Source organism: Phaethon aethereus (genome assembly GCF_964289735.1).
Source record: "Phaethon aethereus genome assembly, chromosome: 2".
Taxonomy (NCBI): domain Eukaryota; kingdom Metazoa; phylum Chordata; class Aves; order Phaethontiformes; family Phaethontidae; genus Phaethon; species Phaethon aethereus.
The window spans coordinates 145,574,264-145,587,740 of record NC_138582.1 but is presented as its reverse complement, the minus strand read 5'-3'; the positions used below and the strand labels follow the sequence as shown (position 1 = coordinate 145,587,740).

Sequence of the window (13,477 nt, the reverse complement as noted above, 5' to 3'; positions counted from 1 at the left end):
ATTATTTGTTTAATTCTTATAATGTATTTATAATATGTGCAATATTTGAATGCTATTTTGGATTCTCAGAATACTCGCATTAAGGCTCAATATTACTAAATATTTGACTAAGTGGGTAGGCAGATTCTGTAACCTGTGCAGATATTTTTGAAGAAGAAAGTGATGGCAATACTGTTCAAACTCGCAGCACAGTCCATAATAAGTTCAAAAGCAGTGAGGTTGATGTAAATTGTGTAGAAATGTCTGCCAGCATCTAGCAAGCAGGAATTGAAAGTTGAGAAGAAACAGGTCTGTGTTGGAAAGGTCATTCTACTGATGTAGCGGTAACTTAATGCAATTGGCCAACGCGAAGAAAGAAGCACAGAGAATTTGCAAGTCATGAGAAAGTAAACTATTTTGCCTGTAGCTGTAGTCATACACTGGAAATTATTCAAACAGAATTTATTTTATTTGAAATTAAGACATAGAATTGGTTCAGCCTAATAAAGGGAATAACTGAGCTATTTACCAAGGCTTAGACAATAGGGAAACATCAAATGCCAAATTGTAATGTTTTTGCATTTAATCTTGAAATTCATAAAAGAATAATGTGAAATCTTAACTTAACTCACACTTAATGTATGAAAAACATGTTTTAAATTCTTGGAGAGATCATTCTTATGTACTACTTTTAATAGTTTACAGACATGTAATATTTAATCCAAAACCTTTGCTTTCTTTTATCATACAACTATATCAATTTACTGACACAGGCTATAAGAGTTGAGTGGTGTTTTTGGTTTTTTTTTTTTTAATTAAGAGACATAAGTATGTAGAGTTAGAGCCAAGATAAAACAATGTTGTTATGGCACTCATGAAAATAAATAAATTTACAGTTTTTCAACAAATGTTTTTTCAACATTGTTCCTATTTCTCTTTTAGTTCATTATGTAGCAGTTGATTTCAGGACAAAAGCGAGGCAATTCAGCAAATACCTCATATTTTACTAAAACACATAAGTTAGTAAAGAAAACACAGTGGAATCCATTTAGTACTATGTTTTAACCCTGGATAATTTTAAAGATACAGTGTAGACAAAGGAGCTCAAGAAAACTTTTAGCAAATTTTATCTGTATCTTAGATTCAGTCAGCTCCCCTCTGAAAGATTATAAGGTCAGGGTAATTTGAAAAATGGTGGAAAAAAAATAAAATTTTTTAAGTGTAAATATGTTCAAGGTCCATGTCTTTAAACAAAATAAATTAAACTAATGCATTATATGTTTTAGCTTAGATAAGTAAGCACCTGATCAGTAAATCATCTCCACCTCAAAGGCTTTTTTTCGTATTAGGAGGGAGCAGATTGTAGTATGATAGCAATCATTATTTGCCAGGGACAATATTTTTACTAAGTTCAGTGCTTAGAACATGTATCTTTTTTCCCAGCATTAATACAGTATAGGAGTACTATCGATCTTTTTCTTATAAAATCTAAAATTCAATGAAAAGAACACAGACCTTTTAGTTAATAACACTGAGTTTCCAGTGGGAGTACCTAACATTAAAAAAAAAAAAATTTAAATATTTATTTAAGGCAATAGGAAAAAGTTGGGAAATTTATCTTTCCTTCTGAAATTCTAGGTCATCTGATCTGTGCATGGTATTGATGGTTCTAGATTCAAATCCATATAGGAATTTGATAGATTTATATTTAAATGAGAACTTTTAAGTATTTTTAATAGAAAAAATCACTATTCTTAAGATATCTTCAGTATTGCTCATAGGAATCAGAAAGAGAAAACATTTCAAACAATGACTAAGAAAGATTTGATTTAGTTTTAAGATCTTAATGCATAAGTTTCACTAGTTCTTTTTTTGTATATAAATGGGCAATGTTAATTATGAATAAAGTAAAGCATTGAGTAACAATTATAGAATAAAAATGTAGTAAGAATGTATGAAATATTTTTTGCAATTGGGTGGGGGTTTTTTCTTCTTTTTCCCCAGAAATATATCACTCATATGCATATATAAAGACTGGTTACTCATTAGGTCACAAAACTTTTTGAAATCCAGTTGTATCTCATTCTTCCTTCATTTGTAGCACTTGGGTTCATCTTCTGAAAAAAACACAATAGATAAAAATGAGTCCCTATTGGACAATTACATTTTTCATAGAAAGGGAGAATACTGAAAAATCTGTGGTGCAAGGGCTGTTACATTTTGATCTGCCTTTGCAAGCCACTGCAGCTCAGGTTCCTCATTGAAGTCTCCTAGCTACTACAATTGCCATCAATAAATAATAAAAACAATTTTATTTAAGACTAGTGTTACAGGGAAAGGAGATGCTTGTGATACAATTATTTACATAAATACATTGCATTATGTATTATCTTGGAATGTGTTCTGTAAAATTTAACGTCTAAAGTTCCATTCACTTATGCTTTATCATAATTACTTATTTCTAAATTTTTTAGCTTAGTGTTTATATAGAGGACGCAGTTACAAAATAGATTTTAAACACTGTCAGCTGCATAATTTCCTGTGTCTTTATTTATTGAAGACTGGGACAGGGAGAAGTTACTTGAAGCATGGATGTCTAATCCAGAGAACTGCTGCCAGCGTTCAGGGGTTCAGATGCCAACTCCCCCTCCAAGTGGATACAACGCGTGGGACACACTCCCTTCTCCACGAACGCCACGCACTACTCGCTCTTCTGTAACCTCCCCCGATGAAATCAGCCCCTCACCGGGAGACATTGAGACAGCTGTGGTAAGTTCATAAATAGATCTGAAACTCGCATGGCAAAAGAGCTTATTTCTAAACACAGAGCACCTATGTGGACAGGAGAGCTGTGTTGTCATCTCATTCTGAAAATACGTTTGTAAAGATGGAAAGTGTTTCTCTTTCCCACGGTGAACAGAGAAGTTGACACCTTAAACATTTTATATAATAACACAATCGAACATCTGGCTAATACAAAGCACTGTTTTCACCTTGGCTGTCACTCACAAAGTAGCATTTTAGCCAGCTACAGTCACATCAGTGCATTTGGCTCTTTTGAGCTTCTCATCTCATACTTAGCAAGATGTTCACTTTCACTGTATTCATTTCCCTGACTGTACTCAATGCTGTGAACCCTGCCTTTTGAAATTTTTTCTTTAGAAAACAAAATTCTCTTTGTCTGCATTTTGAAATGTCAGCCCACTAGTGTACTGTAAGCTTATAATTACTTTTACTATGTGTGGGCTGCTTCCAGTGGTTTACAAGGCTATTGCAAATTTGAAATATGAAAGCGCCTTTCATTAAAATCAGTGTAGTTCTTTTGGAAGACAGAGTTCTCTTTTTAATAATCTGCAGCTGCAGCATTATGAAACTTTTGCTCCATGACCTAAGCATTTTTCTAGAATATTATATGCAGTCTTGCAAAAGGATCATCCCTAGATCTCATATTAAAATTGAGATTTTGCATTCCTGCATAGAGATCTTTTATTTCTCTAATTGTAAGATGCTGAAAAAGAAGCTGTATAGAAGGAATAATGTTATCATACACTTATTTACATTATCAGTTAAATATTTTATGTGACTATTTCCTAATTAAAATGTGTAAAGAAAGATTACATGTCTTCAGTTTTACATTGTGTGTTTTGTTTTTCACTGATGGTCCATAAACCAGGAGTGCAGGTTTGGATAATGATTGCCATTCTAGATCTAGTGTATCTAAATCCAAATCCAGTTATACATTTAATATTCCTATTTGTTTAAAAATCTTATAAAGACCTGTCAAAATAATATTTTTTAAATGTTGATTATGAAAGAATACATATTTTTCTGAAGTCTCTCATTTTGGCAGGAAAATGAAAACTAAAAGGAACAAATAAAATAAAACCACAAGCTATAAAGCTCCTTTTCAGATTTTGCATTTACATCCTACCTTATAATTAAAACTGTTCCAGTAAATGGAACCCAGGTTTTCATGAAATTCCTTATTTTAAAGTAACATTTTAAACATAATTGAAAACTTATATAAACTTAATAGTGAACATTTTTGATGCATTGTCAACTTCTAAAATATTTAATTTTGGCAAGACAGTAAGCTGACATGATTGAAACAACAATAAAGGCCTTCATTGAGTTTTGCCCTTTAATGGCCAGCTTCTTTGGTTTTGTTTTGGTTGTAACACAAGTGCTTTTAAAAAGTGGCGTACCATAGGCTAACTTTTTGAAAATGTCCTATGTGTGTGTAATATCTAATGTATTGAAAGTTGAAGTAAATTTTCATGGAATCTATGTTCCAATGGAAAGAAAAATCCATTTGTACTCCTTGAAGAACATGAGTATTTATTTTCATGCCTAACCACAAGCAAAGAATAGTTTCATCCCTATGCTTTAAATCTCAGAGTAAGGGTCTCAATAGTAGAGAGATAGTACCTAGTTGTATAAAATTCAGCCATTCTGTTGGAATATTTGGAGCTTAACTTATTCTTTATTTCGATCAAAAGCCTCAAATTATTTAAAAAAATAATATTTATGTAGGTCATTACTTAAAATAGTTGCTCCTGTTGCACAACCAAATTGCTCTGCCTTGATTTGGACCTGATTGTGTGAGATGCTAAACATTTCCTGTAGCCTCTGTCATCTCAAAACTCCATTTCTGGCTGCCTGTGAAGCTGATGAAAAATTCAGGTCCCTTTTGTCCCTAGAACTCTAATTCTGAGATCCCAGCACTCTGCAGGGTGAAGCACTTACTGAGCTGGAGGGCGTGATGGAAGGCACCCTAAAATGTGCTGATTGGATGGGGAGGTATAGAAAGATAGATACTTATTCTTTCTCATTTCTTTTTTATAGCTTAAATAACTTTTTTCCTGGTTACAGTTAGATTTTTTCCCGTGATGAGCACTTCTTTAAATTTTTGCTGAGATTTTCCAACATCACGTGTCCTACTAACAATATGAAAGGCTTTAGGGTATTTTTTAATCAGAAGGTTTTTTTTTCATCTACAGTGTGACATTTGTATGTGTAATATTTCTGTGTTTGAAGACCCAGTGGATATGCCTTGTGGACACGACTTCTGCAGAGCATGCTGGGAGGCGTGAGTATATCTACTTTTCTGTCTTTTGAGAAACTTTCATACTTGACATTTTGAAGAGGAAAAGACAGACACCATAAACAGCTGATGTTAAAGTACTGTTTGGATTTCAAAGAGTTGCTGGTTTGACCCTATTGAATAATTAAATTGTCACTCAAAGTGGCCATCAACTGTTTCAAGCTTACATAATGTTTGTTTTGGTCCTGATTCAGCAAAACTGTTAAGCAAATATCTCAAGCCTGTGTGTAAATAGATGAGCCTACTCTTGATTTGCTTGGGGCTGGGGGCGGGGGGGCTGTTGGCAGCGTTGGGGTTTACACTTTCTAAATTAAGGACATGCTTACTTCCTTCTCTTAGTTTAGCACACTAAATTTAGGCATCATAAATCCATTTCCAGTCAGAACAGCAATTAAAATGCTTTCTTACACTGAGGTTTAATAACTGAGGAGTAGATTTAGTTTAAAAGTTCTATTAGTGTAATGCTCTCATTCCTACATAATTTTTTTTAAAGTCACAATAGTTGTGCTAGTAAAAAACTCAGACATGGATAATTATGCTAGTATAAATATTAATCATACTTCCCAGGAATAATTATATCTGTATGCAGTACTTTTACATTCGTCTTTGTCCCCATTCAGGAGAATGTACTACTTGAACTGTACCAGTATGGTGTCTTGTTACAGTGTCATATCAGCACAGCTAGTCCCACTGCAGATGAGCCCAATTTATACGAACCTGTTCCTCCTATGTTAAGGAAGAGCACTTTCTCTTCCATATGAGCTTTTAGAAGGCAATTCTTTTCAGTGGCAAGAAAATTAATAGTCATGCTTCTGTTGTCTTGCAAATAGTTATGCAGTGATGTAGACGTTAGCAAGAGATCGCTGGCTTGACATGGTGCTTCTAATTTGGGTGCTGGACTATGTGTACTGCAATTTGTGCATGCACTCAGAGCTACAGTTCAATGTCAACCAAGTGTTGGCGGTGGCACATCTAGGGTGGGATTCATCTTTCCGAGCCAGCCATTTCTAAGGTACTCGGAGCATAGCCAGGACTGAGTTACCCCATTCTGAGGTATGAATCTAAGATGAATTGGCAAGTCTCTTGACCTTAACTATTGAAGGATCCCAGGTGACGTAACTTAGAATAGCTGCCTGTCCTTTAGATGATTAAAGTTAGATGAGTTGAGTATCATCCTTGATGTCAGATTGATAAATCAGTAACAACTTTTAAACTAAGCAACCTTGTGCACTGTGAGTTTAAGTCCAGCTTTCGCAGATTTCTGAGCTTGTTCTGTCTTGCATTCTAGTGCTTAGGGACTATAAAGGTCTCCGTTTAGAAATTTGTTTCCAAGAGCAGACCTATTTTGACTATCGCAGTTGTAAAAATTAATTGCATATCAAATTAATTATTTCCTAGATTAATTACATTTATATGTTCCATTTCTGATATGTTAGAAGTAATGCTCAGTTTAATTAAACATTACATAGCTGTCTCTGATAAATGTCAAGGATGGAAACTACAAACACATAGGGCTAAGCATACCTGATGGCGCTCACTTTTGAACCATGACAGTGTTCTTTTATTTTTTTAAATTATGCTGTTCATCAAATCTGTATCCCTTTTGAGCAGAAAGGGATACTTACTATTCTTTGTTTAAAAATTGATTAATGTGAATATCTGTGAATCTAGTATAAAGTATTCAGCAACATTTTCATTTTTACTTTTTATTCACAAATACTGACTGACAAAATTCTGGCAGATTTTTGAATCTCAAAATTCAGGAGGGTGAAGCTCACAACATTTTCTGCCCAGCATATGATTGTTTCCAGCTTGTGCCTGTAGACATCATAGAAAGTGTGGTTTCCAAGGAGATGGACAAAAGATACCTTCAATTTGATATTAAGGTAAATTATCAAACTGTTGCTGTACTCTTGAACTGTATTTCATTTTATAAAAAAATACCTTACAACTTACCTGTAACGTTCCAAGTCGAAATTCATAAATTTATACATGCACTGAATTATTGGCTGTCTGATATGCCATAGTATCAATAGTTGCTGTACCACTGAAAAAAAAGAAAGAACATTATGTTTATTCCTTAAGCACAAATGCAATACTTCCATAACGTGTAACCTACTACAGTATTAATAAAATTATTTGCTCAAGCTAATGTTCATAACAGGTGATAAGAAGCTTTTAATCAGCCAGACTTGTTTGTGTTGGCAGTCTAAAATTTTTAAGAGTTCTTGGATTATTTTTATTACCGAGAGACTTCACGTTCAGAAAAATTCCATTTGAAAAATTTATTAGTACAAGTGAATTACTTTTTTTTTTTTCCATCCAGTGCTTGATATGATTGCTGTATATAGGAAGAGAAGTAGGAAAATCTTGATTTGGTTTTCCTGCTTGATTTCTTTTACGTGTTTATTTCCTTCATTGCAACTTGTTTTTAAAAGCAATCTTTTAATTAACCTTTTTTCTTTTATACTAAATGTATAGTAATGTAGTAGTGTATAGTATATATACTATATATACTATATATATTACTATACTAAATGTATAGTAATGTAGTAATGAACTAGTCTTTGAGATAATGTGCTACTTTATCAGTGGTGGCAGGGCAAAAGAAGGAAGAAAAATATTTTTTTTTATTACAATTCAATACTTTCTCTGTGTAACAGGTCTCTTTAATACACAGTAACAGAGTCTTACACGGTGAGATGCAAATGAAATTACCAGATCTGATTAATTTTTTACATCTTCATATTTCAAGTGGCTGGTGATCAGCATAGGTTTGAAGCAAAGTAGTGAAAGTTCCCTTTCCTCCTCATTTGTTAGATGTAAGTTTTACAAAAGAAGACCTGCTATATTAACCAAGAAAGATTGGAGGCAAATTTCTGAGCTAGTCTAGTTCTGATATCAGATTTATTGCGGGTGGGATATATTGTGGGATTTTCGTTTTAATCAGTATGGTTTTAATTCTTTTCAACTACAAGAGTCAGTTCTGTTAATGAGTGTATTGCTAGTGCATATATAGTATAAGTTTACAGTAAGCCATATCACAAAGGACTTGCACACACTGAATGTTTTGTTTGGGGTGTAACTCATTTGCATCTTAGCATAAGTCTGGAGTACTGTTGTTATTAAAGCAAAACAGAACAAAACAAAACACTTTTAAGTTGGAGATTAAATTATTTCCTTTTTTATGACTATTTTTAAAAGCCTATCAAAGTAGCTACAAGATTGTCCTTATGCTTTTGGCTTTGTTCCTTCAAAGGAAGGTTATGAATACAGGTTGTTTTATATCAATGATGAATTTGATTTTATGTGGTAAAATATTTTTCTTTTTTCCCCCCACAGGCTTTTGTTGAAAATAATCCTGCTATTAAATGGTGTCCTATACCAGGCTGTGAAAGAGCAGTAAGGCTAACAAGACAAGGATCAAATTCAACAGGATCAGATACACTTAGCTTCCCAATGCTAAAAGCCCCTGCTGTAGATTGTGGAAAAGGACATCTTTTCTGTTGGTTAGTACTAGAAACTTATCTATGTGTACATAAACTCACAGTCACTGCTATTCCAGCAATTAATTAAAACGTCCCCACTTAGCGCCACATGCAACAAAAATTTGTATGAGATGGCATATGACTGTACTATCCTGTATCCGTGCACTGAAAAACCTTGTGTGCACAAATATTTTAGTATTTTGGGGCACAGCAAAGGTTTATAATACTGTCTTACTCATTATTGCCTCTTTAGATGCAAAACAGCAGTATGGAGTGTTGTGATGTTCTGTTCTGAGGGGATGGAGGAGAAGCGGGATATTGGTGGAGGGATATTTGTGTCTGCTCTGGATAGTTGTAGTATAATTGCAACATGCCACAGTCTGAATTGTAGCACAGAGAAACAGCGATTTTTAGTTCTTTCTGAATTTTGATAGAATCACATCAAAGCAGCTGGAGTTTAAACAGGACTATGAATGACCTTTTGCTTCATACATAGCTATTTGATCACTCCAATCATTGTTTCACTTTAGGATCAGCACTTTTTCTTTATGTTACCTTCTATTGAGTCTTAAGATTACTTCAAGCTCAAGAAGGAGTAAAAAGCCATAAGATATTTTAAAAAAACGGCCCTCAGATTTCCTGTCTTCAGCACTTCCAAGGAAAGGACAACAACGGTTATCAACAAAAGCAAAAAAGTGGTGGGATATTTTTCTGAAGTGCAGAGCAAAGCCCTATCCTAGTTTCTTGAGATTATCAGACTGACAGTTTATGACTATTGTAGTGGGACATTCTTTTCGTTGTTTGAAAACCAAAAAGGGTCAGCCAAAGCATAGACATTCAAACAAGCTGAGTAATCCCTCTTCACATTTTTCAATTGAAACCATGATGCAAGAAGAATAGATCCTGAATATAATCTGCTTGATTCCAAATATCATAAGACTCTTAATGAAAGATGCTTCTGATTTTAGTTCTTTACCCATATGAATGGAAAAGAAGGAACAAGAGGAAAGCAGACTTAATGAAACAACCACAAAAGCCAGAAAACAGAACTTCTTGGGAAGAGGTTGTTCACAGTGGATGGAGAACTCAGAAAGAAACAAATCTTGTGGAAACAAACCAGAAAATGTTTTTTACCAGTGAACATATAACAAACCTTAGTACTATTCCACAAGAAGGTACCATCATCCTCTCATCCTTGCTTCTGATTACAGACAATCAGTTTTTGCATTAACCTGAAGGACATAGCTTGAGGGCACTTTATAGTGTAATATTGACAAGGTCCTTCAGACATTGGCAGCTCTGCTTCCTTTACGTGGGCTGAATGTACTAGCTCCCCAGAATGTCCTCTGAGTGCCTAATTTTTATAAGAAATGTCTTTTTCATGTTTCATGATAATATTTCTGTGTGTTCTTTTTATGTTAATGCCTTAAGATACTGCACAAGCAAATATGGTTAAGGTCTTGATAAAGACCTCATTCCAGCAGCAAGATGTCCAAGAAGGCCTTTCCAAGGCCTTTTTTTCATCTCCACAGAAGTGAATGAAGAGTTTCAGCAGTGGCAAGAAAGTTCTGCTAGCAACTAAAGCATCTATAAACCAAAGACATTAGGAAAAATGTCTTTGCTGAAAGAGTGGTCAAACATTGGAACAGGCTGCCCCGGGAGGTGGTGGAGTCACTGTCACTGGAAGTGTTCAAAAAACATGTAGACATGGCACTTTGGGACATAGTTTATTGGGCATGGTGGTGTTGGGTTGACGGTTGGACTTGATGATCTTAAAGGTCTTTTCCAACCTTAATGATTCTGTGATTCTGTGATCCTGCAGTACTATAAATCAGAACTATTTGCTCAGGACAGCCATATTAGTCTTACAGTACAAAAACCCCAGCATGAATGAGTTCCTCTGGAGAAAAAGAAAGTGTATTCTCAGTTCAGAGGGTTTTCATCATTACTGTATGCTTAAAGGGAGCTTGCTTTAAATCTTTAAAGTTCAATCAACACATCTCACAGTTCCATACTTACGTCAGTTCTGCAAGTTTTACCCAGGTAATCTACAGCTTAGACATTGTAATAGCAATTGATACTGCTTTTAGTGAGATCCTTTGGAATTTATGTATTAGAAAAACCCAACCAACCCCTAGATAATCACTTGGTTTTTTTCTGATCTATAGCCTTCCTGCTCATAAAAGCAAGAAAATTCTCTGAGTCTGTTGAGCAATTTCCTTTTTTTTTTTTTTTTTCTAACGTGGAAGTAGGAATGTTCCTTTTAAATGTAGAGTTCCTTAGAATTTACTCATTTTTCATCACCCACCACTAACAGTGCCTTCACCAAAATGTAATCTATTGTGTCAAACACAAAATTCTATTCCCTTTCAGAAAAAGCATTCTGAGATATTTAAATGTAATACAAATTAAAACTGTGCACAAATCCTACATCTGTGTATTAGCAGATATATTCAACATATTAGAACCCCTTCATGCTGTTTCAGAAGCACAAGGAATTGTAGCAAGCAGACACTTCTGGAAAACAGTCGTAGCAGGCAGTGCACACTTAGTTTTGCACCATCAGTCCTCACCCCTTTCATCCTAGATGGAGACAAGGGGCAGAGTCTTGTTCTGTATGAGACACATCTTTTCAGGTGCACTTGGGAAGCCATTATAAGTTGCTGTTTCGATTCAAAATTCATTATATGATACAAGTATTATCATGAGGGGATAGAAAATCCAGAACTGTATTCTTCTTGGATGATGCTTTTAGTTCTTCCATTGTTGAAACTTGCTGCGATTTTACTAAGTATGTACTGCACCTTCAAATAAAACATCCTGCCTGTGTATTGAGGAAGGCAGTCTGGGGAGGCTAACACCGTTAATTGTCATGGCCATTTGGCGTTAGTTCCCTTCATTCAGTGCTGTCAGGGAGTCTATCCAAAATATAACTTTGTTTCATAAGAAAGTTTTATGAGTGATAAGCTCAACGCTTTTACTCTAGTAAAATGGCATCCAAGTATAAAAATCCTTGGTTTGGGGTGGGCTGAGGAAAGAACTTCTTCCATGAGAAGTTTTTAACACTCTGCTGTGACTATCATATAGAAATAGATCAAGATACAGATACATGACATATATATGATTGCACTTCATTAAAAATCCAAAAATTTACACATTTGAAAACATCAAAGACACAACCTTCCCCCTCCCAGTAATAGATTGACTTACCAGCTTTTAACTTAAAACTGAGTTTGTTAAAGTTAATTTTTGCTAATTTCAGTCCTTTCTGGGAACAAATACTGTGTGAGAGGTCTTGGCTCTCTTGAAGTCAATGATTTAAGTGTACTACTGTCCCACAGAAGTGAAAGGTGTCAGTTTTCAACCACAGCTGAGATTGCCTTATTACAAACTAGTTATTCATTCCGGTACAGTCTTTCCCAGCTACAGATCTTAGGTATCTCCAAACCAGAGATCCTTGTGTAGTGAATTTAAGCTTGTCTGATAGCAGACTAGCTAGTGGGAAAAAAGTTGAAAACTGTTGCCGTAAACCTTTTCTTTGCTCCTGCATTCCTGCTTGACATGTGGACAAGAGCGATCAGAAGAGTATTGATGTAGCTTCTGAATCCGCACTGCAGAGAGCAGTCCACCATTGGATCCGCAGAAAACTTGTGCATGCTCTGATGCAGCTGGTGCCCGTCTGAAATATACTTCCTCTGAATTGTTTTGTTTGATGTGGCAGTTGTCCGAGGCTATTTGCTACCATTCCAGTAAAAAAGGAAATCATTAGAAATCCAGAGTCCACAGCACCATCTGGAAGCCATATATCTGTCACTGTGTAGTAGTGATTGCCATCCTTAAAGCTAGTGGTAACTTCAAGAGAAACTCCAGGGACTCATTTCTTGACTGTGTCCACTTAACTAAGTTAAAGCCCCTATTTAAGAGACTCTGGTGGAAAGAGTAAACATCCATAAATACTTAATGCTGGTGTTGAAGGGCTTGGATCTTGTTCTAGATTAAAAGCTTGAACCTAGTTAAAGATTATTACAACTGAATGCAAGTAGTTCTACATAAAATGCATTTCAGCTATGGCAAACTACCTAGTTTTGGATAATCTCTTTATTCTGGTTTACCTTCATCACAGAAACTATACTACCACTTTTTGTGGCACTAAAATAGTGCCCAAGCATAACTCAAACAAACTGCAAACCAGCTGATTTATTTCAGATTGTAATTTTAAAAAGCTCTTTTCCCTTCCTGTCTCATTTAAAACCTCTATTAATCTTAACAATGGACATCTATGCTCGTGAGAAAGTAGTGTAAAAATATTTTAAAATAATGTTAATTGGATGGCTTTTTATATTCCTGACTTAATTAAAGTTTGAGTGTGTCTTGATAAGTTTTCATGGTTTTTAGCTTGAACCAATTTTAACTTTGATTCTAAATCTCTAAATGGTAAGTTATTGTGCATACATCTTCATTTTCAGGGAATGTCTTGGTGAAGCACATGAACCTTGCGACTGCCAAACCTGGAAGGACTGGCTACAGAAAATATCTGAAATGAAACCGGAAGAACGTAAGAGTCTTAATTTTTTTTTTTTTTTGCTGCTGTTATCTTTTCACTTTAGAGGGATTTTTTAGTTGCATTAAGTAAAAAATTAGTTGAAAGATAGGGTAAAGGGGAAGAAAATTAAGCCCTGAGTGAGCGGCTGCTTCACACTTGAACTGCATATTAGGCGGCACTAGTGGTAGACTGTTCTCCTTAAACCATCCCTCCCGATAAATCCATGTGTGGTTCAGTCAGGGCATACAAAACTCTTTTCCCTTCCTCTTACAGACTTCTTTCATTAATATATTAATTTATTCCTGAATATAACTTCATTTGTCCTGGGCAATTTTAAATCTTTTAGCCCAGTCTGCACTTCTG

At 34.9% G+C, this 13,477-nt stretch overlaps 1 protein-coding gene across 1 annotated transcript in view; it reads left to right on the top strand.

The window, feature by feature from the left end:
* The window catches only part of ANKIB1 (ankyrin repeat and IBR domain containing 1), a gene marked incomplete at its 3' end in the record, with an annotated part of 59,108 nt that overhangs the window by 32,300 nt on the left and 13,331 nt on the right, over window positions 1–13,477 (top strand). Inside the window, exons 5-9 of the mRNA XM_082015033.1 lie at window positions 2,540–2,748; window positions 4,980–5,068; window positions 6,825–6,969; window positions 8,426–8,592; window positions 13,038–13,126. Coding sequence (XP_081871159.1) covers window positions 2,540–2,748; window positions 4,980–5,068; window positions 6,825–6,969; window positions 8,426–8,592; window positions 13,038–13,126 — 699 coding nt within the window. The remainder of the gene's footprint in view (window positions 1–2,539; window positions 2,749–4,979; window positions 5,069–6,824; window positions 6,970–8,425; window positions 8,593–13,037; window positions 13,127–13,477) is intronic.